General features: G+C 56.1%; 1 protein-coding gene across 2 annotated transcripts in view; it reads right to left on the minus strand.

Annotated features, from left to right (window-relative positions):
- Window positions 1-27,506, minus strand: part of VAC14 (VAC14 component of PIKFYVE complex) — a 95,443-nt gene that overhangs the window by 18,372 nt on the left and 49,565 nt on the right. For both annotated transcript variants that reach the window (XM_054710836.1, XM_008139987.3), the window contains exon 14: window positions 17,505-17,637. In XM_054710836.1, coding sequence (XP_054566811.1) covers window positions 17,505-17,637 — 133 coding nt within the window. The remainder of the gene's footprint in view (window positions 1-17,504; window positions 17,638-27,506) is intronic.

The following is a 27,506-nucleotide window of genomic DNA, read 5'->3' on the forward strand; positions in this document are numbered from 1 at the left end:
GTCATAGGCCCCGACTTGCTCTGTTCAAAGGAAGGGAAAAGAGATAAACTCTCAGGCCAGACCTGTGCCTGCCCAGGACCCCTTATCGCCACTCTCACCTTATCACCAGCAGGAGCCGGGCCTGGGTTTGTCTCCCTGGCCCCGAGGGAGGAGGCCCAGCCTGTGGCTTATGCCTCTCCTGCAATTCTGGCTACATTGTTGGTTTCCACAGAAGAGAACAGTCTCCGATTAGGGAGCTAGATCGTGCTTTTCTGGCCTCCAAATCTGCAGTGTGGGGGTTTTATGAAACCCTGTGAACTGAGACTTTCTGTAGCTCTTTACAAGTGCCCACTTGAAGGGCACTGAGATAAGCATCAGAAAACAACGGAAGGGAAACAATAGTGCCGCTGCTGGTAACAAAGAGCAAGTACCAGGGCGGCCTCCCTGCTGGGTCTCTGGGAAAGTGGTGGAAAGACCAGGGAGAAAGGGCTGGGCGGTGGAGGGGCCACAGCAGGAGAGGGACACAGACAGCATGGAGGGGACTCCTTCCGTTCTCCCAGGCCACATGGAAGGGGTTTCTCTCATTTGTACCCCCTCCCTCCGCCCCCTGCCAGGCGGCTGGAAAAGCCCTCTCGAGATCAGTCGTTTTCAGGGAATTTTAAGATGCGTGAAATGGGCTTTCAACCGAATGTTCCTTTCCAGCCCAGGCACTCTTCACCGGATTAAATGCACCAGAATGAGGAAGGGCCCGTGGAAGTCCCTCTGGGGAAAGGGTCCAGGAGGTGTCTGAGGAGTCCCGGTCCCGGTTATGGATGAGCCCTCCCCCGCCACCGCCCTCAGCAGAGCTGTGCCAGGAGAGGGGCCTGCTGGGGACCAGCCACCCTGCCCATCCCCCAGCATCACGTGGTCACTGCCCATCCAGCAGAGACCAGGCCACCACACAGAGGCGGGCGATGGATGCGGCGGCCTTGACACGGGACAGCGACCCTGAGCCACTCTGCTTTGACGGAAACATGTCAGGATCCCGAGGGAGGGGTGCTCTGTGGAAAGACGCGAGGGAGTGAAAACAAGGCCAGAACAATTCTGGGTCTAGAATCCTGGAAAACCCACAACCACAACCAAAGCCAAACGGAGTTGTATATTTATAAACACAAAGACAAAGTTTTGGAAGGAAGGAAATACATGAAACTGAAAACAGAGGTTACTTTTTGGGAGGAAGTGGTGGTTTAGGGTCTTTTACATCTTATGCAATATTCTCCTGCATCATTTTTTAAAAAATCTTATATGGTTTAAGTTTTTTCAAAACAATAAATATGGTGTTTTTTGTTTTTGTTTTAAATTAGAATCCTCTACATTGTGGGATGATCTTGGACTCCCTCTGGAGCTCTCAGAGGCAGAGCCCGGAGCAGGGCTCAGAGGTAGCGCCTCCCCAGAGGATGGCAGAGCCTCCCTCTCCCTCTCCCCCCGGGGGTGGGGGCTGCTGCCGATTTGCAGATTTAACAATGGAAACTTGCATTTTACAAATGAGAGGATCAACAGCCGGGAAATTGTATTTTTAGCTACTGTGGCTCTTTGCTTCAAAGGCTCAAAGGCGTGGGTTTCTTCTGAAACCAGGCAAACCTCCTACAAAGTCTGCCGTTTGCAGGGAGCGATTAGCATAACACAGGCAGGAGGAGAGGCCTGGCTCCACTCCCTGCTCGGGGAGGCTTTCTCCAGAAGCAGGATGGAGGAGAGAGAGGAGTCTTCCCAACGAAGGGCCTGGGCGCTGAGGGTGCGCTGGGGCCACACGGGGTGACAGCTGAGTCTACAGACCATCAAAGCAGTGCACGGGCCGCCACCCTCTAAGCTGCTATTTAAATCACTTTGCCTCCTGCAACCACCTTCTCCCAACGTGAAGTACAGAGGGTCCTGGGGCTGCCCTTCTGAGGCGACGGGCCGAGCCAAGGCCAGGCTGAGGAAGAGGGTGGGCTTGGGTGACAGGGACGGGCACAGCAGGACTCGGATGATGAAGTCTCAGGAAGGCACCTCCTGCCAGGTGAGGCTGGAGGAGGCAGCACAGCTGTGGTGAGAGGACACTGCGGCTGGTGCCACCCTCCGTCCTCTCCTCCCCTCCCCGCGGGCACTCACGCCTATCCGGGTCAGGGTCCATCCATCCTGCCTTCCTTTCTGGCCTCTCCTCTCAGGGCCCGGCCCTCCCTGCTCTCCCCGCCACTGTGCTTGGCCTGTGGGCATATGTCTTTGATGCAGTCTCTTCTCTCCCGGAACCCCCTTAGCTGGCTCGGGAAGACCGAACATGTGAAGAGAGGCTTGAACTCTCCTCCGAACACCACAGAAATGAAATGAAAGCGGCAACCTTCCAAGAGCTGTAATTGCAGAGACTCATCTCGGGAGCTGGGCTGGAGACAGAGCTCAGTGGGCAGTGGCTCTATCACACCAGGCCCCGAGCCCCAGCCTGGGGGGAGTGTGACCTTGGGCTGCGGGGGTGGGGCTGGGAGAGAAAGTGGTGGGGTTGCTATTTCAGGCATGGCGGGCAGGAGCAGGAGCAGGAGCAGAGGGACTGGAGGGGCGGAGAAATGAAGCAGCAGCCTCGGCTCCTGGCCCCTCCCTCAGGGTACCTCAGGCAGTAGGATCACACGTCTTCCTGTGGAGGGTCAAGGGACCGGGAAATCCTCACAGATGGGGTGCACAGCTGAAGATCTGAGAAACCAATTACCCTGCTACTGGGGGGCCGGGAGACGGCTGGAGGAACTGGACTGGGGGCGGCCGCTCAGGCTTCAAGTGCAGGAAGGAAGTGAGGTAACTCCAGGAACTGCCAACTGTCGGGCCAGGGGCAGACGGAGGTGGGCGCCGGGGGTGGGGGTGCAGGGGGGGGGAAGGGGGCGGGTCTCCTCCAGGAAAGGGGCTGAGGTCTGTCAGGAACGAGGGCTCAGCACACAGGAGGAAGCAGAGGCTGACTTCCCCGGAGCGATGAACTGATAAGGCATCAGCTGGATTCACGGCACCGGGGATGAGCTGGCTAAACGCAGCGCCCTAGAAAGCCACACAAGTCAGGACGGGGATGTCTGGGGGTTGAGGAGGTTTTAAACGTAGCCCAGGTTATCTGCTCACACTGATGGTTCCAGCAGCACTGAAACTTCTGGAACGACGCAGCAGCCAGACCCCTGTCCAGCAAGCTTCCCAAGCCACTCCTTCACCAGCCTTTGGTGTTTTAGGCTAAGAGTGGGGAGGAGCCGAAGGCGCAGCAGGCACAGCAAATAAATGAGACCCCCCCGCCCCCCACCCTGGGAGCCCTGGGCCCCCTCCCTCTGTCCCTAGAAGTGCTGGGAGGACAGCAGCACTGGGAGCCCCCCAGCCCAGGTGAGGCCTTGCACAGACGCCCAGCCAGGTCCCTCTTGGCTGGGGAGGTGGGAGCTCAGTGCAAGGTGGCCCATGTGAGCAGCTCCTCCCAACGGCGCGGCCGCGGCAGGTGGAGTTGGTTTTTGAACCTGTTCAGGCCCGTCAGTGGGTCACTGGGTTCCTCAGGGCTGCTCGCGAGGCGTTCAGGGACCTGGCCCCAGTGCCCTGGGGCGCTGGGCCTGGCCTATGGGCTTCTGAGCAGACTGCTCACCCGTCAGAAACACCTGTTCTCCCCACCCCACCCCATCCCAGCTAGTTCCTACTCATCTTTCAGGCTCGGCTTAAACAGCCTCTTTCCAGAGCTTTGCTGGACCTCTTCACCGGGGCTGGGCCCTCCCCCATCCCATCTGCTCCCCAGAGCAGCATCACGCTTCCGTATCCCTGCCTGTGACTGTCCCTGGGAGGGCAGGGACCAGCTCTGCCCACTGCGGTGTCCCTGCCGGTGGGCACAGGACAGGTCTGCTCAAGGACAAATGGCACTTCCTGGCCCTCCCCACGCCAGCACAGCAGCCGCCCCTTCCTGACTCCTAGCCACCCTCACAGGGGAGGGGCCGAGCCCTGCTCCCGGCAGTTCCTCCTGGGAGACACTGACTCTCTGGCCTGACAGCTGTGGCCTCATTTCCAGGCCTATACCCAGGCTCCTTATTTTTACCCACTGGTATTTTTCATCCCTGATGCCTGGCGGGGTTGGGGGGAGGGGTGTGGACAGTGGAGATGAGCGCCATGGGGCTGGAGGAGTTAGGTGGCCGGGAAGGGAATGTGCCAAGAGGGAGGGGATGGGGGTGAGGAGGCCCAAATTAGTAAAAAATACGAATTTTAAAAGGAAGAAAAAACACAAACCCCACCCCCTTGATTTGCCTCAGTAAGCATTTTCAGCAAGGTCACAAATGCACTGGCTCTATAGATTTTTCTGGCTCCGAACCACATTTCGGGCAGCCTTTAAAAGCCAATTCTTGGCGTGGCTTCGGCTGAGCCTGAGGAGAGGGAAACTAGGGCACGTCTCTGCTCCGAGAAACACGGGATCTGGGTCACCGCTGAGGCCGTGGGCACCCACCTTCCCCAGGCTGAGCCTGACAGCCCCCCTCCCCCCCCCCCCCCCATTTCCTCCGGAGCACAAATCACAGCACTGGGACGCACATTTCTTACTCACTGGTCACCTGCCTGCCTGTGTCCCTAGATTGCCACCTTGGTAAAGGCAGGAACTGGCTTTCGGTCCTGTGTGCGCCCAGAGCTGGAGTGGGGCCTGGCTCGCCGCCCGCTCCAGGAAGAGTCACAGAAGGACCCTGCGGGGACCCACTCTTTCCTCCGGAGTGCTCCCGTCACACCGAGTGCTGTCTGCGGACGCGGCCACCGCGCCTGGGTCTGCCTGGCACACGGGCGGCGCGTGGTAAACAGTCCTGAGAAATCAGCCGCGGTGTCCTCCTTGTGGGACAGAACTCAGCTGACTCTAAGGTCCCTCTGCCCCCTCGGAACTGAGCCCAAAATCCAGACCGAGACTCTCCTGGTCTCCAATCACTGCCCGGGCTCTGAGCAGCCGTGTCTAACCCGCAGCTCCACACCTGACCACACAGCAGGCAACTCTAGTCTCTGGCATCTGGCAAGGTGCCATGTAGCCATGTTCCCATAAGGAAGGGATGCCCCCATGTCCCACCCTCACGGCCGTCTCTGGGAAGGACTAGGCTCACTCACACCGCCCCCTGCCCCCCGCCTTCACGGAGGGATGGAGGATTTGGCTGCTGGAGAGTGGTGTGGCCACCGCCACAGTGGGCCCTTGAACCGAGACCATTAAGTGGACACTGGCTCGGTCTTTCTCCCCAACGTTCATGGCCTGGGGTTCTGGCTCCGGACCGTGTTTTCCCATGAACAACTGCTCCTCCTGCTGTATCTGAGGGTGGGCACGTGACCTGTCCTGGACCATCAGGGCACGGTGCTCTCCGGCCACAGCGACGGGTCCACTGGACCCCAGCCGGGTCTGCTGCTGAGGCTGGGGTGCTGCACGACAGGAGTGGGCGTGAGCTGCTGGTGTCCCTCATGCCACTGGGTGGGTGGACGGCCTGCCCAGGATGGGGTGCAGAGGAGGAAGAGCCAGCTGTGGAGGTGAGGGGGGAGACCGGGTCCTGAGGGCTCTCGTTGCACACTTTTAGTTTTTAATGAGCCGTCCTTGCCCCTGATTGAACACTACCTTTATTTTTTTCAACATAAGGGTGGGTGAGAAGTGTTTTTTGGTCACATGCCATCAAGTCCTGACTGGGCAGCTCTGAGCAGGGCTGGGGGGAGGGGTAGAGGACGGGAAGACACCTGGGGTCAAGTCTTAGCTTGCTCAGCGGCTCCCTTTCTTACCAATCTCTAGAAAACAAGAGAAAGTGCAGTCAAGCCCGAACATCGGCTTCTCAGGAGCCGAGCCTGAGGCTGCCTCAGAGGGAGCGAGGGCTGGAAAGGGGAGAAGGGGGCCAGGCCCAGCTGAGACCACTGACCCACCCGTCCCCGGGGCCTCCCCTCTCTGGACACTGGGGAGAGGGTGGATGCTACTCATCACAATGGCATCACAGCCGCCACTGGTACTCATGCAGTTACCAGGCCCAGGCCCTGCCAAGCACACGTCTGCAAGTCACTTAACCTCCTGGGGATGAGCAGATCGTGACGGTCAGATGCTGTGGCCCACGGCTCAGCATCTCTTCCCCTTTCTCCTGAGACAGCGGCCCTTTGCTCAGAGCGCTGCTGCTCCCCACTCCACGTGGGCTTCACTTGGGGCTGCTGCGACTCTGTGTGAGCCAATCAGAGCTTCCCCCAGAGCATCACCTGCAGAGACGTGATGGCCATGTGACGCGGTGGCCATGTCTCTGCCACTTGAAGAAACCAAAACAACAAGGCTGACCTCAAACAAGGGTCAAGAAGAGTGATGGCGCCACAGAGAAACCCCGAGTTCCTGGGTCTTGCTGCCCTTGGCCTTGGTTTGGCTCCATAGGCCAGTGAAAGCCCTTGTTCATTTTGGTGACTTTGACTTGGGTTCCTGCCTCCTGCCACATAAGAGTGCTGACTAACATAGTTAGATTACTGGTTCCCGGCTCCAGCGCCCCTGGGATTCAGTCGCTGGGGTGGAGGGTGGCTAGGAGTCTTTGTTTTGACTGAACTAGGTGACCTCCTAGACCCTATCCAGAGCTGAGAGTAATGATACTGGGTTTAGGTGGATTATACTCAGTGTCAGCTCACGGGATGCTTAACAAATACCAACCAGAATCAGGCAGGTTTATGGTTAGCTCTCATGAGCTCCTTCTAATCCCTGGAAAAGCACCACAAAACAAAAAATGCTAGCTGTACGGAAAAACTGGTCACCTGGGCTCCGTTAAAAATAAAGAACTCCTAGTCATCAAAATGCACCATGTAGGCACTCAAGAGTAGGAGGAGATAATTACAGTATATGCATCTGAGAGAGACTCAAATCCAGAATACAGAAAGAACCTCCACAAATCGGTGAGAAAAACCATGCAAGCCCAGCGGGAAATGACCGGAACAGGCTTATCACAAAAGAGGATATCCCAAAGGCCCACCAGCAACGAGAAGTTCTCTAGCTTCCTTGGTCTTCGGGGAAACACAAATTTAAACCACCAGGTGATACCGGCACCTAACAGAATGGCCAAAGTCAAAGCCTGATGCCGCCGAGGGTTGGTGAGGATGTGAGCAACTGGACTCACACACTCCGATGGGAGTGGAAATTGGTGCAGCAACGAAAGCTAAACATATGCATGGGCTCTGCTCCAGCAATTCCTAGGTCTACATCTAAGGGAAATGTATGTATATGTTCACCAAAGACATTCATAATAGTGCCCAACTGAAAACAACCCAAATGCCCATTAGTGGCAGAATGGGTACATGAGTCATGATGTTTTCGTAAGTGGAATACTCTACAGAAATGTGAACTACTGTCACATGTAACACAAATGAGTCTCGCAAACACGGGGGGGGGGGGGGTGGGGGGGGGGGGGGTCAAAGAAGCCAGACTTTGTAAGAGGGTACAAACTGTATGATTCCGTTTACATAAAGTTCAAAACCAGGTAAAATGAACCTAGCAGTCAGGACAGTGGTTCCTTTGGGGAGGAGGGCAGGGCAGTGACTGGGAGGGGACATGGAAGGGACCCTCTGCGTGCTCCACTTCTTTTGTTCTTGTTGTTGTTAATCCTCACCCACGGATATTTCCCCCATTGATTGTTAGAGAGAGTGGAAGGGAGGTAGGAAGGCGGAGAGGGAGAGGGGGAGGAGGAGGGGAAGGGAGAGAAACGTCAGTGAGAGAGACACATCGAGTGGTTGCCTCCCGCACATGCCCTAATGGGGCGGAGACGAATCTGCAGCCCAGGTACAGGCCCTTGACTAGGAATAGAACCAGCGACCGTTTGGTGCTTGGGCCATGCTCTAACCACTGAGTGACTTCTTGATCTGAGTGCTCCTTACATGGACGTAGCCAATTAGCAAAAACTAAGCAGCCACTAAATGGCTACTGAGCTGCAGTGCATGTACTGACTGGTTTGTACACTTTTAAATAGTACGCTTTTTAGTGAAAATTTACATCACCAAAGCATCACAGGCATTGAGGCAGGGAGGGAAGCAAGGCTGCCACCTGGCCCTGATCAGGAAAAGGAAAGAAGGCAGGTCTGGGGCACTGAAGCAAAAAGTGTTCCATGGTTAAGAAAGAGAGGGCTTTACCAGAGAGATGGCAAAACTGAGCAGAGAACAAGCCTAAACGTCTGAGGACACAGCAGAGCTTCTGAGACTGTTTTCTGAAGCGACACGAAGGGCTGCAAGGGGAAGGGCCGGATATGCAGGCAGCAGGGTGGGGCAGAGCAGCGGGCCCATCCAGGGCCACTGGTTTACCGATGACAAGGCTGAGGGTGTAATGGAGACACGATAAGGCTAAAGAAGACACTCTCTGGGGGAGCAATAAGGAGGCTCAGAGGGCCCTAAGCTCGGGGAAACTGGTTATGTGTGATGGCTGCAGCTGGGACATGAGACTGCACACATGCTGGGGGCGGGGCATGGGCGCCCTTTCTGAAGAAGCGGAGAAAGAGATGTAAAACTTAGAGCTCAGGAAAGCAGCTTCCGAAAGGAAAGGCTGGGAGGTGAGGCCCGGTGGAGGACTAGGGGAAACGAGAGACTGGAGTGCACAGGAAGTCCATCTCAGCTCAGCTTCAGAGACGGGCCAACATGGGTTGCTGTGAGCGACTGATAAACCAGAGGGAGAAACAAATAATCTGGGAGGAAGGAGGGGGTGAGACACGTCCTCTTGAGCAAGAGTCAAATAGGAGATTTAGACCAAGAAAGGCATTCACTGTCCAAGTGCCAGGCAGTTCCAACGAGATTGAGTCATCTAATTTCAGACCGGAAGTAGGCCAGGCTAATGGACCACAGGAGCCTGGAGGGCCGGGGCCTAGAAGGAAGATGGGGAAGGACACAGATTTACTCAGCCTTTCACTTCTGCCTGAGAGGTGGCAGCCAGCAGGATGAGCCCAGGTGGAGGAGGTGGAGGAGGAGGTGGCGGAAGAGGAGGAGATGGAGGAAGAGGAGAAGATGGAGGAGGAGAAGGAAGAGGAGGAGATGGAGGAAGAGGAGAAGATGGAGGAGGAGAAGGAAGAGGAGGAGATGGAGGAAGAGGAGAAGATGGAGGAGGAGAAGGAAGAGGAGGAGATGGAGGAAGAGGAGAAGATGGAGGAGGAGAAGGAAGAGGAGGAGATGGAGGAAGAGGAGAAGATGAAAGAGGAGAAGGAAGAGGAGGAGGAAGAGAAAGAGGAGAAGATGAAAGAGGAGAAGGAAGAGGAGGAGGAAGAGAAAGAGGAGGAGGAGGAGGAGGGGGAGGAGAGGGAGGAAGAGGAGAAAATGGAGGAGGAGGAGGTCACACCAGCACGGGTGTGTGGGGATTTCCTGCGGTGAACGATGCTGGGTGAAATGGAGATGCCATGAGAGAGCCCAGCTTCTTCCCAATGAGGGTGGAGAAAAACCAAGTCCAGACTGGAAACTGGGCAGTTTTCCCAAATGGTTTCCACCACCACAGTCTGGAAGACAAGCAGGATCCCGACTCTGGGTCTCTGGATGGTGACACAGCTCCCCCTTGGCGTGAGGGAGTGGGCGCAGATGCTCTGGCACCGCAGGGGAATTAAACCAAGCTCTCCTGGAGCTGAAGCTGCAAACCTCTAAAGGAAGTTCCATCATCCACTTCAGATCCCGAGGGACTTCCAGTGGTGAGGGTGCCCCAGGCCAGGGTCCTCCCAGGCGCAACCATTTGTGCTGAGCTGGGAACTCTCCTGTGTGGAAGGGGCAGCTGGGCCGGACGCCCTTCACAAACTGCACGTGACAGAACCCATGTGGGTTTTTCTGAAGGCAGAGCGCACGCGCCTGTGTGTGTGTGTGTGTGTGTGTGTGTGTGTGTGTGTGTGTGTGATCTTTGGGGCCACCTGCTTAAAGAAGCCACTTGTGGGAGAACACAGGGCCCTCAGGCCGCCTGAGGACACCTAAGCTGAGGTGGTCCAGGATGAGAGCATCTACAGTGAATGAACAGGAGACTGTAACTGCTGCTGCGGAGTTTAAAGCGCGTAGAAAACTAAGGACCCCCCTGTGCCTGTCCTGGCTCAGATGCAGCCCAACCCCAAAGAGGCAGGAGGATGGAAATGACTTCTAGGGGCTGATTCCAAACCTACCAGCTGTAACGATGCGACAATACAACACTCATCAGCTACTGCTAAGTAACCAAGCTAACTTACCAAGGTCAAAACGGTTCGATTCCTGGCATCCTTAGATAAAATAAAGACAAATCCAGAGGACTGTAGAGTCTACCCAGAAACTTGATCCCTCAAACTTCAGAAAGAAATTAATTATCAAGTTCTTAGCCCCTGGCAACAGTTCCTGACAATCACGCCCCAGGTCCTGCTGGCTGCCTGAGCCGTGGGCTGGGGAGCTGAAGCTTTTGTTGTTGTTGTTGTTAATCTTCACCTGAGGAGATTTTCCCATTGACTTTTGGAGAGAGTGGAAGGGAGGGGGAGAGACAGAGAAGAGAGAAACATCGATGTGAGAGAGACACATCGATTGGTTGCCTCCCGCATACACCCTGATCAGGGCTGGGATGGAGCCTGCAACCAAGGTACATGTCCTTGACTGGAACTGAATCCTTGGCCCTTCAGTCCGAAGGCCAATGATCAACCTCTGAGCAAGCTGATACTTTTTTTTTTTTTTAAAATATATTTTATTGATTTTTTACAGAGAGGAAGGGAGAGAGACAGAGAGTCAGAAACATCGAAGAGAGAGAAACATCGATCAGCTGCCTCCTGCACAACCCCCACTGGGGATGTGCCCGCAACCAAGGTACATGCCCTTGACCGGCATTGAACCTGGGATCCTTCAGTCCACAGGCTGACGCTCTATCCACTGGGCCAAACCGGTTTCGGCAAGCTGATACCTTTTAATCCAAGGGCCCAGCAGGTCCCAGCACCCATGTGATGAGGAGTCCAAAAGGCATGCCTGGCGGTGGGCATGGAATGGTTCCTGACAGGATGCTGAGGCGAAGGGCTAACTCTTTGTGGGAGGAGGGCCGCTTGGGTCACATGCCTCCCCCAGCCAAGTTCACCTGTGACCTCTCACCTCCCACAAGCCCAGCTCAGAGCGAGTGGGCTCTTTGTCTCCTTCCACCTCCCCCATCACGGATCCAGGAGGACCCTTGAAACGTGGGGGCACTTCCCTGTAAAGCTCCCAGACTCCCAGAGCACAGTGTGCAGGGCTCCCTCTGACTAGCACTCCCCCCATCCTGGTTTTACAAGGCTCAACACATGCTTCCATTCCAGAAGGAAACATCGCTTCCACAGGGAGGGCCAGCGTGCAGGACAGTGGCTCTACAGGGACAGTGGGGGGCTGCTTGGAGGAGGCAGAGCAAAGTCACTGGCTTGTCCCTAGCCCTCCCTGTCACCCCTGGGTCACAGGTGTGAGGTGCTGGGAGCTGGCTCTTCGCCCCGGATTGGGGACAGTGGAAACAGAGTGGGGAGGGCTCCCTGGATTCTGCCCTTCAAAGGAGGCAAGTCCCTTTCTCTGGTGTGTCAGATCGTGCCTGCCATTCATTCCCTCAGCGCTGTCCCCAGTTAGGTCAGAGCCAAGAGCTGGTTGTACAAGGCAGCTTCTGCGCCTGAGCCGGTTTGGCGCAGAGGATAGAGTGTCAACCTGCGGACTGAAGGGTCCCGGGTTCGATTCAGGTCAAGGGCACGTACCTGGTCAGGGCTCATGCACAAGGCAACCAATCCATGTGTTTCACATCATTATTTCTCTCTGTCTTTCCCTCTCTCTACTCTCTCTAAAAATCAGTGGAAAAATATCCTTGGGTGAGGATTAAAAAAACACACACCAAACAGAGTAGCTTTTGCCACACACTCCCTTGGATTTCCTGCATCTCAACGAAAGCACCCCAGCCCTGGCCCCAGGGGAGGGGAATGACTGTGGAAAGCTCTGAAGAGTCACACAAGGAGCCGGCTGACTGGCTTCCCACCAGCAAGACCTGCGAGAAGCTCCTGAGAGGGACGCAGGCCACTCCTTGGGGGAACTCTCCAGACTGCAATGACCGCCTCCTCCCCGCAGCTGGGGGCCAACAACACAACCGAACGGATCACAGATGCAGCCCACCTCTTCCTGGGCAGGTGGGCCACGGCCTCTGCCAGCAGACAGACTTGGGTTGGCGCGTGTCTGTCACAGCAACTTATTTCAGTTCTTTGTTATAAGGGGAAGCGGTCCAAGTGGGACCTCTTAGAAGCCCTCTGCTGCAGGCCAGGGCCGGAGGCAAAGCATGCTTTTCTGATGCCACTTTACTCTGACTCATCCCCTATTAGCATCGGCAGAGGCTTTCGGGGCCTGGCCAATGGCCCTGGGGCAGCTAAGGTGGCACCTATAAAGGCAGACGGAGTAAAGGTGCAGACAGAGGCTACAGAGAGCGAGGAGAGTCGGGCAGATCAGCGGGTGTGGGCTGCCCCGGCCACAGTGGCCCTTTGGCCCCAGCCAAGGGCTTGTCTCCCAGGCGGAACGCACAAGGATAGCAAAGTGGAATTTCCCAATCACAGCATGAAAGAGCTTCTTCTCTCGAGGCCCTCCCCCAGCCCCTGCAATTAAAAACAAGTCCAGTTTCCAGTGGCTTCCTAGGCCTTGGCTCCCCTGCCCCACCACCCACCTCAGCGGCCAATCAATTCCCTACTCCACGGCCGGCCACACAGGGCTCTTATGTAAACCCTGGGGAGGGAGTGGGGGGCCTGGGTCTCACGGAAGGAGCCTCGTGACTGCCCCCACCTCACTTGGGCCCTCAGCCCGTGCTCTCTAAACACCCGCCCCTCTCAGAGGCACCGCTTTCCCTGGGGAGGGTGCTTGGGACCTCACCCACCACCAACTGGGCTGGTTGGGGTTGGAGCCTTCGAGTTCACAGCACAGTCGCTGGTTAAAAAGAAAGCATTCTCCGGCCAGTCCCCTTGCCAGGCGGCAGGGAGGAAGAGGAGGGGAAGAGGCTCAGCTGATTAAGGCAGGGGACGGCTGGCCAGAGGGCCGTCTTGGCCGGCAGAGTGGGGCGTCCTCACCCCGCTCCCTTCCCAGCACACAGCAGGCCTTGTAAGGACCCCAGCTGCTAGATTACGCTGGAGTTCATATCACAGTTTATCAAAGAGGCTGCGTTTTCTCCCTCCTCGCCTTTTCTACTCAGTATAAGTGACCAGTTCATGGGAAAACAAGGCCGGCGCTTGTCCTGCCTGCACTGGCGTGGAGGGTGGGAAGAGGCTGGAAGAGGGAAATAAATGTACACGAACACCCACCCCGGGCAGAGTTGTTTTAATGGGGCTGGGCCGCGGATGGGTGCCCTGGGTGCTGGGGCAGCAGGCCCGGTGCGCCGGAGCCAGCTGTTGGCACAGAAGGTTCAATTATTTCACCCTCTCAAGTCCGGTTTCCCCGCCCCACAGCCCACCGTGGGAGGCCAAGGCCACATCGCCAGGCGGAACAACAGCTCCCCTTTAAATCGAGCTGTGCTGAGGGCTGTGACACGCACGGTCTTATGTAACCCTCTCCGCAAACAACAGGCAGCACCATTGTCTTCGTCTCACAGGCAAAGCAAACCAGCCCTGGAAACGGGTCACGCAGTTAAAAACTGGAGGGCCCGGGATTCGAACCCAAGTCAGTGTCACTCCAGAAGCTCCCTCCTAATCCTGGGCCGCACGCCTGTGGAGGGTGTGGGTGGAGTGTGGGCAGGGCTGGGGCTGCCCGGCACCAGCCCCCTCTCAGCACCCCCTAACCCTGTCCTGTCTTCCCTCCATACGTGGACTTGCGAGCAGTTCCCACAAAGTCGGGCTGAGATGAGGTTTTGGAGCCACTGGCTTCCCCAAACTCAACAGGCGTGTACACTGTTATGTCCACCAGAAACAAGGCCATTTGGGTCCAGAGAGGATGTCCAACCCACCCAGGGGCCTGGCTGGAGTTTGGGCCCCATTCCCAGACCCCTCGGAGGTGCAGCCTGGGAAAGCTGTGGGGGAGAGGAAACGCTCTGGGCCCCGAGGGAAGTCAGGCATCTTCCTCAGCGCCAGGACCCCCCACCAGATGTCTGCCTCCAGATGCCTTTGTCCTAGACGTGCGGCCGCTCCTGGACCTGGAGCTGACACTGCCACAGAGGTGGTTTGCCAGAAGAACCTTTCCTTTCCCCCCAACGATTGGTCTTGGCGGTTGAGAGGAACAACTTATAGTTTCATTCACTGTTTCTTATCAGGCCCGAGGCTTCATCTCAGCAGCCAGCATGTACCATTATTACGCTCCTCCTTAGAGCCCTCAGCAGAACATAAGGAAATGGGACGAGAAGCCTGCAGGCAGGCTGCCACTCCCGAGGGCTCATCCCAGCAATCTCTGCCGAAGAGGAAAGCACACCTTCAAGGCCGCCTCCAAATCTGATGCTGTGCGGTGTGCGCCCTGACAGCCAGCCTGGGTGGCCTGGGCTGTGACCTGGGCTGGCCGGCTGCGACCTGGCACGCTGGCTTAACAGGCAGCAGGTTCACAGAACTGACGTGGCCCAGAAGGGCCAGGTGGCTGTCGGCCTTAACACGGACTGACAGGTGCTGCTGCTGCTTAGAGTAATAGCAGGCTGGACAACTGAAGCAAAGGACTAAGAGGGACAACATGTGTGAGGGGCCCAGCCCTGGTTCTCGGTGCGAGTGCCAAGGGCTAGGAGGCCCCTGGGGCTGTGTAGGGGTGGGGTGGGGGGGCGGGAGGGAGGGGGGTGGGAGGCCAGGCTCTCGCCCAGGAGGCCCCAGCATGGTCCCTGAGGGGTGTGAGCCCCAGAACGGTGAAAGATCACCATGCTGGCTATACCGAGTGCCCTGGACCAGGAGGGAGGAGCCCCTCTGAGAAGCTGGACCCCAACTGGTCCTCAGGCTGTCCAGACTCCTCAGGGTATGGGACTCGGCCCGCTCACAGAAGGGGCAAAGTGGCAGCTGCGGAGTTAGCAGAGTGCAGGGGTCTGCAGCCCAGCTCCGACCAAGCCGGAAGGGTACATGGCTTCCTCTCATTTCCCTTCTGCAAAATGAGGATTCTCACCAGCCCCGGATGCCTGGGAGACACTGCAAAGCGAGCGAAACCTCACTGTCGTAAATGGGAAGGTGGGCGGAGGCAGGGCCCCAGCCGCACTGCAGCTTGGTGCAGTCTGGGGGTGCTGCTCACTCCCCTGAGTTCCCGCTGCCCAGCCCCTGATGGGGCCTGTGAGGCGGAGAGGCTGGGAGAACCCATGACAGCCCGTTCTCCAGGGGGGAGAGTGGCTGTGAATGCCTTTCCAAAGGCCTGTCTCCACTGGTTCCCGAGAGTCTTCCCGGCAAGGAGGGCTCGTCAGAGGGTGGCACCTCTGCCATCTGGAAAACCACACACAGCGAACTGTCACTCATGTGGGGACAGGCCGTCATTTTCCTGGTGGGCGTCTCCTGTACCACATCTAACCTCTACTTCAATCCCCGACTGACTGCCCAGCTCGAAAAACCGTGGAAATCTTCCTCCCTTGGCCAATGAGGACAAGGATCCATTTCTGTCCCTCTTATCCTTGGTTCTCATTCAGGGCAATTTTGCTCCCAGGAGACACTGGAAATGTTTGAAGCCATTTTTGTTTGTCCCAACTGGGTGGGCGCGGTGCTGCTGGCAGCTGGTGGGTGGAGACCAGGGATGCTGCTCCTCATCCTACACGGCACAGTCCCCGCCACAAAGAAGCACCGACCCCAAATGCCAATAGTGCGGTGACACCCTCCCACCCCCACAGCCACCTGTGGGGAGGGCAGGGACTCTGTGGCCCTGCTATTTGTCCTCTGGCGAGGCAGGCCTGTCCCCCCTTCGCCTCAATCCTTTGCCTGTTCTCCAGGTCGCTCACCGCCAAGCTCAGCCCTCGAGCGAGGGCCTGGTGCTCCCTCCCCCTGCCTCCCAGGAGACTCTTTGCAGCCTCATCTCCCCGCAATTGCCTCCTGCCATCCCAATTGCCTCCTGCCATCCCCGGTTCCTCTGCTTCTTTCTACCTCCCGGGCCCTTCTTCTCAGCCTCCTTCCTGCTTCTCCTTTCCCCAACTGGAACAGCGGAGCTCCTCAGGCTCAGCCCAGCCCCTGCCCGCCCCTCTCTGCCTCTTACAGCTGACTGTTCTCACTTCCGAAGAATGGAAACCCCACAAGCACACGAGGACAGAATGGTACCTCACACAGAACCAGTATTCAGTCAAATCTGTTGAATAAATGAATGAGTGAATGAATGGATGCCCATGCCATCAATACCCAGATTTGTATCTCAGGCCTAGGCCCCTGTTTTGAGAGACAGGTACAGAAACTGCTTCTTCAACCTTTCCTTTGATGTTCCCAAAGCAATTTACATTCAAATACAGGCCCCTCCTCCCTCCCTGCTCCTCCCCCAGGGCTCCCATCCCAGGGACTGCCACCCCATCCACCTGCCATCACACCAGGGTCCTGGGTGTCACTCCTCCCTTCCCCTCCCCTCATTCCCTCCTGCAGTCAATCACCAAATCTTGTACTTTCGAATCCCGTATCCCATTGCTTCTTCCCCTCCACCAGCAACTGCCACCATCTCTCACCTGGACAGCAGCCTCCCACACATTCATCCTGCCCCTCCCACCATCCTCCCCCAGCAGCACAGTCAGCTTTTAAACCAGAAATCGGGTCAGACCATTTCCCTGCTCAAGCCCTTTCAGTGGCTCCCCGTGACCTCTGGGTAAGGCCCCCAATCCTTAGTATGGCTCATAAGGCTGAGCTCCTCTGGCCCTTGCCTCTGGTTTACGGCAAAATGAACGCTCCATGCTTCTCCCTGCCTTGAAGGCTCTGTACAGGCCAGACGCTCCTTCAACTCCCAGTCCTCCCGATGGCTTCAGAAGCCTCCCTGACTCCTGGGGCCACATTAGTCTATCTGTCCCCTAAGCACCCTGGATGGCTTTAACACCCTCATCACCCCAGAGGTTCTGATTTCACTGATCGGGGGAGGGCCAGCCATCGACTTCTGTTTTAAGCCTCCTGGGTGACCTAACACAGCCAGAGCTAGAGCTACTGTCGCTCAGACTATTCTGGAGAAGTCTCCCCCTGGAAGATCTAGATTTTGTTGGTCTGAAGGTCACTCTTCTGGTAACCCTGCTCCTTGGAGCTGAGTAGGTGGCAAATGGCCAGACCTGGCCACGCTACTGGTGATGACAGTTCGAGAGGCGTTGAGCGATTGGGGCTGGGGTCCAGGCACCATCCAGGTCTAGGCTCGAGTATCTGGCTCCACTGCTGCCAGCAACCCTGGGCCCCCGTGTTGGCAGTGGGTCACCTGGCACAGCCTGGTTCATGCCCATCTGGCTTACCTACTCCCTCACTCCTAAGACTCCCACTAGGGCATTTAATGAGACGATATTCAACCTCAAAGGGACACATTGTCTCACAAGTGAAAAACGAATTCATTTGTTTGAAAATGGTGACACTGACCTGCCTCAAGTCAGTACCACCAGTGTGAAGTGGGGGACCTTCTTTGTTTCTCTGAAGAACCAACACAAAGGTCAGGAAAAGGAGACAGGTGACACGAAAGAGGAAGTGGTGGATGGGACACCTCACAGGGTGAGGAGGAGAGTATGTGACGCTGACCTGATGATGAAGGCGCCTCGGACCTCCAGGAGCTTCCGTTCACTGCTGAACCTCTTGAGAAGGTTGATCATGAACTTGTAGAAGTAGGAGTTCATGGTGGGAGTGGAAGGAGAACATTCTAAGCCTTTGGTACCTGTAGAGAAAGGGATGGAGCTGGGATTTATTCTGTGTCCACAGGATGATGGGCAGCCCACCCCCAGAATATAAATAGTTGTAAATGCCAAAAAGATGGTGGTGGTCTGTGTGGAACAACACGAGGGAAAATCTTCAATCAAGGGCCACATGTGACAGCAATAAAACAAGGGCCACCCAGGTATGTCCAAGCAACTCTGCTTACTGCACACACACCCACTGACTTGTCCATCCCCAGTCAACCCCGGCCACTTAGTGAACACCGCCTATCTGTAAGACCCTCTGCTAGGTGCTACGTAATTTTTAAAAAATAAACCGCTACTCATTATCTCAATTAATAAAATATGGCCTTTATTTTGGCCAACTGACAAATGACAAGTCAAAGAGAAAAAAGGGGGAAAGACAGACCCACAATCTCAATGGTTAACAAAACTGACACACCTGGAGAGGCAAAGCCACACTCCTTTCCCAGCGCCACCAGGTTAAAGACGGCACATGCTATGAAATGTGACTGGTTTCACTCTGCACCCAATGTTTCTTTTAATATATTTTTATTGGTTTTAGAGAGAGAGGAAGGGAGAGGCAGAGATAAGAACATTGATGTGAGAGAGAAAAACATCGACTGGCTGCCTCTTGCAGGTCCCCTATTGGGGATCAAGCCTACAATCCAGGCATGTGCTCCGACCAGGGCATGTGCTCTGACCAGGGATCAAACCGGTGACCTTTCGGTGCACAGGACAACGCCCAATCAACTGAGCCACATGGGCCAGGGATGCACCCAATGTTTTGAAATCAGACATTCTTCCTCATCTTCAGGCAAAGATGCTCTTTTAGAGTCGTGCTCTGAAGACTTTCAAAGCCCGCAGTTGGCCTTAGAACCAACCAGAAGCACACTGGAGGTCTCCCTCTGATGTGTCCTAGCTGAGAACACACTGAGGGCCACCCCTCCCCACGTCGCCCTGCATCCAGCATCCAGCACCAAGGAAGGGAGAGGAGGGGACAAGGGCAGGGCTGACGGAATGCATGAATGATCCCCCAGACAGTGTATTCACACCCCCCAATACACTCCTTGGATTCCCCCCCTTCCTTTCTAACACACACTGACTCCAACAAGCACTGCTGGAAAGAGGTGTTAGCGATGGTAGGAATCCTCTCTCCGTCTGCCCAAGACATGAACAGGGCATCACAGAGAGAACAGTTCAAGTGAGATAGAATTCACACACCATCAAGTCCTAAAGTGCACAACTCAGTGGTGTGCAGTGTATTCACAAAGATGTGCATCTATCAGCACTAATTCCAGAACATTTTTGTCAGCCCCCAAAGAAACTCTGTACCCATTAGTTGCCATTCTCCATTTCCCCCTCGTTTTTATGTCTGAATAACATTCCACTGTATGGATAAACCATACTTTATCCATTCAGCAGTTGGTAGACCATTTGGTTGTTTCTACTTTTGGGCTATTAAGAATGATGCTGCTATCCATATGCATATATAAGGTTTTGTGTGAACATGTTTTCCTTTTTCTTGGTTACTAGTATATGCCCAGGAGAGGAATTTCTGGATCATATAGTCACCCTCTATGTGTAAACTTTTGAGGAACTGCTAGACTTTTCCACAGTGGCTGCACCATTTTACATTCCCATCGGCCATGTATGAGAGTTCCAATTTCTCCACATTCTCGCCAGTACTTGTTATTATCTATTTTTGATTATAGCCCTCCTAGTGGATGGGAAGTGGTATCTCATTGTGGGTTTGATTTGCATTTCTCTAATGATTAATGATGTTGACCATCTTTTCTCGTGCTTATTGGCTATTTGTATATCTTCTTTGGAGAAATGTCTATTCAAACCCTGTGTCTACTTTTTTTTTTTTTATCCTCACCTGAGATTTTTTCCCATTAATTTTTTTTAATTTTTTTTTTTTAGAGAAAGTGTGGAGGGGGAGGGGGAAAGGGAGAGACAGAGAGAGAGAGAGAGAGAGAGAGAGAGAGAGAGAGAGGTGAGAGAGACACGTTGATTAGTTATCTCCCACACGTGCCCTGACCAGGGGCCAGAGATTGAGCCTGCAGCTGATGTATGTGCCCTTGACCAGGAATCAAACCCAAGACCCTCCAATCTGAGGGCCGACGCTCTAACTACTGAGCAACTGGCCCATTTTAAAATTGGTTGACTTATCTTTTCATTGTTGTTGTAAGAGTTATCTGTATATCAGATACAAGTCTTTTATCAGATATATGATTTGCAAATGCTTTTTCCAATTCTGTGGGATGTCTTTTCACTTTCTTGATGATGTCCTTTCAAGCACAATTTTTGAAACTTTGATGAATTTTAACTTATCTATTTCTTTTTTTGGTTGTTTGTGCTTTTGGTGTTGTATCTAAGAAACTGCTATCTAATCCAAGGTCAGAGAGATTTATGATACGGTTTCTTGTAAAAAAATTTTTTTAAGCTTTTATATTTAGGTCTCTGGCCCATTTAAATTTTTTTTATATTGTGTGAAGGAGTCCAAGTTAATATCTTTTTGCATGTGGATGGATATCCAGTTGTCCCATATTTAAAAAGTTTGTGTAGATGCTTTATTTATTTTTTGTATTTTAATTTTTCAGCTTTATCGAGATGAAATTGACATATAACACTGTGTAAGTTTACTGTGTAGCTGTTGATTTGATACACTTATATATTGCAAAATGCTTACAACCATAGCATTAGCTAACACTCCCACCACTTCATATAATTACCATTCTTTTTTGTGGTGAGAACATTTAAGATCTACTCTTAGCAACTTTCAAGTATATAACACAGTATTATTAACTATAATCACCACACTACGTTAGGTACTCAGAACTTGTTCAGCTTCAACTGGAGTCTGGCACTTAGGGAGGACGCGGGAGGAGGCCGAGGGCTGACGGAGGATCTGGGCCATCACTTTCCAGGCTGGCCTCTCTCTGGCCATCATGACTTCCTCCCCAGACCAGGGAGAGGATGGCCACACACCAGCGTGAAACAGGCACGATGTGGGGACTGGGAATGGAGCCTGGCTGTGCGAGGGGAGACAGCTCCCAGGAGGATCAGCCCAAAGCACAAGCAGGAACCACCCAGAGCACTGGAAGTGAGCCCACTGAGGGGCTCCCAGGGGTGACTTCACTAGGTGCCATGGCCAGGCCGCAGCAGTCCAACCTTCTCCCTGAGCTATCTTTTTGCTGAGCTCAGACTTCCCTTACATCTTCCCCCGGTGCTTCTGGGCAAGTGGTGGGAACTGGAAATGCAGCCTGTGAATTACTGTGGAAGGATTTCTTATCAGGAGCCACACCTTCAAACTACTGTCCTCTCTCCTCAGAACCACCTAGACAGCTCTGATGCCCTGTGTAGGGCCGCGTGAGAAGCCCAGTTCAAGCGTGGGCCTCACTGGACTTGTTTGCAGTGTGTTGTTCTGGGTTCCTGCCCGGAACAGCCTGGCCCGGGAGATCCTGGGTGACTCTGGAATGGCAAACAGTCTCTGCTCCCTGGCTCAGCGGGGCTGTTTGCAGAATCAAGTGTCACATTCTTACAGATCGTGTTACCCCAGGCCCAGCTGGAGTTGATCTCTGAGGAGGTGGCTGCAGGTACAGCTGTTGAGGCAGCCCAGCTGCCTCTCGGCCCCTCCTCATTCCCCACACTCAGGCTATGAATTGGGCTGCCCATGGTGGCCTGGCTTGGAGGCTAGGCCACCCCCTCGCTCACTGGAGGTGGGTGTGGACAAGCTCACTGCGTGCTTGTTTGTGATGTCCCTGTCTCCTTCTTGCTTCTGTATGTGCACTCCCATCCCACCCCATTTCTAGGCCTAGTGCCATTTAGGCTCCCAAGCATTCCAAAGGACAAAGGGACCAACACAGACAAAAACGATAAAGAAATCCTCCCCAACTGGGGCCACAGTCTCCACTCCCCGGGGGCAGGGTGTCTTGGGTAGGCACTGGGGAGAGGTGCTGGCTGTTCTGGCCTGCAAGGGGCAGTGGGAAGCATTGAGCATGGCATTTAAGTGCTCAGCTTGGGAGTCCATCAGACCTGAGTTCAGGTCAGATGTTCACTCTTCCACTAACTGGCTGTGCAATCATGGCCAAGTCTAAGTCTCAGTTTCCTTATCTGTAGAGTGGGGGCAACAAGAACCCCTATTTAATGAGACAAAATATGTAATGTACTGGGCCTGGAGCCTGCCACATGGTCCAATAAATAGGGGCAGCTATTAGCAGACATGCCATCACCCAGATACTGAACATTCTTCCCGCTGAGTCTCAGCGAATGGCTGAGGGCTGGAGGAGAGGCCAGACTGTCTCTGAGCGGGGAGACTTCAGAACTGGGAGGCAGGGAGGCTGCAAGGAGGAGAGGGGCTCACCTGTAACCCTAACCAACCCCACATTCAGGGAGGGAGACCTGCTACCTCGCGGCTGACAGGCTGACCACAGATGGCAGGAGAGAAAGCATGGGCTGCTCTGGACACATTCCCAGGCCTCCTAGCCACAGCTCCCCAAGGGCCACATCAGCAACTCCCCAAGTCCAGGCTGCGAGATGGTCCTGGGGCTGCGGCCCTTAGCGGGAGGTGGGGGGCAGAGCCCTATCACCAAGAAGCCGGCAGGGACTCGCCTTCTCACAGGGCAGTGGTTGCTGGGACAGCCTGTGGGGCTCAGCCTCCCACCACTTAAGACTACAAAGCGCAGGGCTGCCACCTTCCCTGAGACTTGGCTGGCGGGAGGCCAGAGTGTGGGGGAGCTTCGGGGGAGCTGTCTGGGCCTGGCCTGCTTGGGCCTCCAGCTTCGGGGTGGAGCCTTTTGCCCTTCAGGCTTCCACATGCCAGAGGGACTCTGGTCAGGGCCACTGCCCTCGAGGGCAGAAGCCTTTACAGGAGAGAGCAGGAGCCCGTAAAGCTCAGCGAGATCCCATCCCAACTGCAGACATGTGTGGGCAGGCAGTCCTCGGGCGGGGGTGGGGGGTGGGGAACACTTTCTGGGTGGGCTGGTCAAGGCTGGGCCCGTCTGGGTGCTCACCACGGGCGGGGTGTGGGCCTCATCTCCCAGCCTCGGCCTCCCACCGGCCCACTGGCCACTTTTCCGACCTCCCTGGCCCTCAGGCCCTGTTGGCTGGAGGTGGAACGAAGAGCTTCTCAGGCAGGGCTGCAGGCACAGGAGGAGGAGATGGAGTAGAACAGTGGTCGGCAAACTGCGGCTCGCGAGCCACATGCAGCTCACGAGCCGCGGTTTGCGGCTCTGTTGACTAATGAGTTTGCCGACCACTGGGGTAGAAGAAACAGACCCACTCCAGGCTCCCACAGGGCATGGCAGGCCTCTCTCCACCGAACTCATGCCTGCCTGCTGCAGCCCGTGGGAGCTCACAGCGCCTCCCTCCACGGCCACTTCGCCCACTTCTGGCTCTTGCTCTCGGCACACTTTCCTGCGCTGAGGCTCTGCTGAGGACGAAGAGGCTTTTACTCAGGTGGCATGGACGGCGCAGTCTTCCAGGCCCAGAGATGAGGAGCAGCTGTCTGGCTGGGGCGCAGGAAGAGGGGAAAGAGAACAACCTGCCCATGGGTCTTAGGAGTGAGGTGCCCTTTGGGGGGCTGAGGAGTTTCATTCCCTGATCCTGCTGAGGACCAGTCCTGCAGCCAAATGTCGCTCGCCTCGCCTTTCTGGTTTGGAGAAGCAGGCTCTGGCAGGAAGCGCACGTGACGGCCGCTGGCTCAGGGGCAGACAGATGCTGTCGGGAGCGCTCGGTACACAAAACCAGGCCGGTGGGGTGGGCGGCCAGGGAGCCAGCCCCGCAGATGTTGCTAAGTGAAACCTGATGTGGCGACATGAGAATCTGCAGAACGGCTCACAAACAACCTTTCCTGGGATGTTTTGGATTGAGTTTTGTGGCTATGACGTGAAGGAGCCTCACATGTCAGGATAAAAATAGCTCTGGCCTCAATACACAACGTGAGTTACAGTTCAACAAAACCAGATGGGAAAACATTAGCCGCCCAGCCCAGGCCCAGCAGGGTCCTGCCTCACTCCCACCCTCCCGTCTCTCTCCCCCTGGCCCCTCCAGTGGGAATGGATCCCCTGCCCTGGAGAGTGCGGGGAAGGGCCAGGGGACCCAGAGGAGACCCAGGTCCTGTCGCTAACTGGCAGGGCAGTCTCAGGAAGTGACACCTTCTCCAGGGTGGCGGTTCCTGTCTGTGAGCCTCACAGGGAGAAGGAGCTTAACGGTTCCTGGCACAGGAAGTGCTCAGAGGAGGGGGCTGTGGGATTGGGAGGCTAGTTTGGAATCAAGGGGGTCAAGTGGGGAGGGGCTAGCTTCCCTGGGAGAGAGGGAGGCCAAGGGCTCTTGTGAAACAGGGTCTCGGGGGTTGTGGAGCCTGCGGAATCTGGGGGCGAGCCCGGCTGAGGTCAGGGAGCCTTCTGCCCTGGGCAGCCACCCAAATCCAGGAGGTTTCCAGCTGCCTGGTTCAGAGCGAGAGATAAGCTAATGGGCCCCGGCGGGGTCCGAGAGGAACCAGAAGCCCATATGGCAGTGGAGAGGGCTGCACCAGGGAGAGCTGCAGGGCTGTCGAGCAAGCAGCTGGGGCCACGGGCAGTGCTGGAGGCAGGGAAGGGGGAAGGGCCCTCAGACCGTCAATGGCCATGGGCCTGGGCAGGAGGGGGCCGGGCTCTCCATCTGGTGGCCAGTGAAGGCCTGGGCAGTGGTGCTAGGTGAGCCTCAGACCCAGCTCTGGTGCCCCCATTCTAGTGGCTCTGAAGGACGCCACTGATGAATGCGGGGTTCAGAGGTGAGCACCACAGACCCTGCGGGCTGAGCTGGCGCTTCTCTAACTGTGGGGAGCACACAAGGCACCTGTGATCCTGACAAAATGCGACTCTGAGTCTAGGGTGGGCCCAAGTGCCTCCATTTCTGATGACCTTCCAGGCGACGCTGAGGCTGCATAGCCTGCACCTTGGGAAACCAGGGTCTAAGAGGTCACGGCCAGGAGGGAAACAGATGTGACCCCAGCACCCATGCACACAGTGACGGGTGGGAGGGCAGAGGCGGGAGGAGCCTGGCCCTGGTTCTCCTGAAAGCCCCACAGAGGAGACACCTGAGCTCCCATAACCAGGACCGAAGCAGAGGCAGCACTCACACGTGTCTTAGCGCCTTCCACGCAAGAGCTCATAGAGCCCCCAAGCACCCATCGCCCAACTAACGGAGGGAGGGGTGACACCGAGGCAGGACACTTGCCCCAGGTCGCAGGGCAGGGGGGCACAGATGGACTGTGAACCTAGATCTTCCCAACCCCGGCGCCTGAACACAGCGTGTGGGAAGAAGGGCTGGTAAGGCTCAAAGAGCAAGGCTCTTGGGGGCTGGGACCCCGTCTGGTGTGGCTGCAGGAGATGGAGGAAGAAGTGCAAGAGGTCACCTGAGGCCGGAATGGAATCCCTGAAGTCACTGCGAAGAGGGCCACCCTCAAGAACTGTCAGATTGGGGACACGACCCCGTACCCACAGGAGACTGCCGGCCTGGCTACCATTGCTCTGCTCCCCTCTCGGGCGGTGGAAGAGACCAGTGCTGGGCAAGGCTGGAGTTCACGGGGGCTCCTGAGTGTGGGGGGAAGAGAGCAGCTCAGGCGAGGCCCTGGGTCGGCACCCCTGCCTACTGCAGTGACAGCAGCGGTGGTCTCTCAGCGGGGGCTGAGCTAGCTCACGGTGAGGTGCTGAGCACGTGGGGAGCGCGCAGAGCAGCCTGGTCCTCACGAGAGCTCCACACATCACAGTCACAGTTGTTACTGGGAAAAACGCCCAGGGATTGCTTTCTAGGTTTTTTCTAGAACTTCTTTCTGCTTTTGGCCACACCAGCCTGGGCTTATAAGGAACAAAACTGAATCAGAACATTCCATTTTTGTCCATGTTCTTAGAGCTGGGGTCATACTCCACCTTGGACCAGAGAGCCCTGATGTAAGCAGTTTTATCCCACCAAGAATGGGCCCGTGGCCAGAGGGAAGGACAGGGAAAACTGGGTTTTAGGGGTAAACATCAGTCCTGAGTTGACCTCTGGCCCTGGATTGCCACACTGCTGCTGTGCTTGGCAGGCGGCTCCCGCTCCGCAGCTGGGATGTCCAAGCCCCAAGCCGGCCAGGCATGTCTCTAACAGGGCCAAGCATGTCTCTAACAGGAGAACGGTCCCAGAGCCGCCTGCTCCTGCCGCGCCTTCTGTGCAGGCCCAGGGTCAGGCCCTGGGTTGGATGAGGTGGGCTCAGCATCTCCTCTTCCCAGAGCCTGGCACAGCCTCGGCTGTCGTCCCCCCGAGTAGAGATAGGCAGAGAAGGCACAGAAGTTGCCAAGTCACAGGAGACCAAGGTTGTTTGTTTCATTTCACCAAATCAGTCCTGGGGAGACAGGGAAAGTGTCCCTCCACTGGCTCCCTCCTGGCTGCACCAGAGGCGGCCTCTTCCCAGCCGGGGCCTCTGCAAAGGTCAGGAATGAAGGGGGCGTGCGAGAAGCGACACCACGGCCTCAGCCCACACAGCTCTGCACGGGAGGGGGATGTTTACACTGGGACGGGCGAGAGGAAAATCCCGTGTGGGCAGCTCTGCCTTGCGGCCCCGGGGACCGCTGCTGCACATTCAGGCCAACACAGCACCGCCCAGGCGTGCGATGGGCCCCGCTCCCCCCGCACTGCACTCAATCCGCACCATTTGAGTTTCTGGACCCAACACACAGGCAGGCCATTCGATTCCCCAGGAACACCACTGATTTCATCTTTGCTAGGTTTCCTGCCTCCTTGGCTTTCCAGAAAGTTCCTTTATGGGGGTGGGAGGATCTACCCTAAAGGGACGTAGCACTGCAGTCTGCGAGTTCTCAGAGCTGTGCCCTGGAGAGCCAGAGGAAAGCAGAATCCAAACAGGAGAGGGTCTGGCCTTGTGGCCACTGTCCACGTGCACAGCCAGATGGAAACAGAATGCCCCCCTTGCTGCGTGCCTTAAAAGCAACATGACAAAGAGCAGCCTGCGGAGGGGCGAGCGCTTTCGGACCTACCAGCTGCCCTCAACAACGAGGGCCTGCTGCGTGCCCTCCCTAAGGCGGCGGCGGCCCAGCTCTGGCTTCCCATGCTCTTCTATTACTGCTATGAACTTGACCTTTTAAAATCACGGACCCATTTGAAAAATCTCGTGCCAGCTGTGGACGCACATGCAGGGGTGGTCCCCACTCCTTGAAGTGCAGAGTCTCAGGCTGAGAGCGTGTGGCCCTCGGTGCTGTGACTCCACGCAGCAAGAAGCACTGTTGGCTGCAGCACTTCCTTGGTGTTCTTCCCAGGATGGACTTTCCTTCCGTCCGCACACTTGGTTTGTCTATGCATCCGGTGAGCCCCTGGCTGATGTGAGCGGTCCTACAGCCTTGATGAGACTACTGCCTGAGACTCGTCGGTGGCCCACCCATCTTGGTGGGGACAGGAGCTGGGGTTGAGTGCTTTGCCATCCAAGTACCCCCAGCCCTTGTTCCCCAGCGGCTGAAAGGGCTTGCTCCCACAGGGCCTCTCTTGGGGTTCCCTGGGTCAGGCCCTAGGGCTCCAGAGTGACCTGGGCCACTCACAGCTATTTTTCTGGCCCATCCCTCCACCAGCAAGTAAGCATTTCAGTCATGAGGAGCCCGGTGAGCATGCCCTGGGGTGCAGGCTGGCCTGCAGGGCTCCGGGGGCACTTCTCTGTGCCAGGGAGGAAGAGAAAAGCCACCCTGTAGAGGGAGCACAGTCGTGGGAGGTCAAGGTGTCCTCCCTGCCCGGGGCTGTGCTGCCTCAGCTTTTCCCACCAGGAGAGCGGATGCTCCGACAAGGGGATGGGGCTGGCCTGGGCCCTGCGGCGCTTTCTCCTGGTAGTTAGGTATCACTGCCA

This window comes from Eptesicus fuscus, chromosome 21, assembly GCF_027574615.1.
Source record: "Eptesicus fuscus isolate TK198812 chromosome 21, DD_ASM_mEF_20220401, whole genome shotgun sequence".
Lineage (NCBI taxonomy): Eukaryota > Metazoa > Chordata > Mammalia > Chiroptera > Vespertilionidae > Eptesicus > Eptesicus fuscus.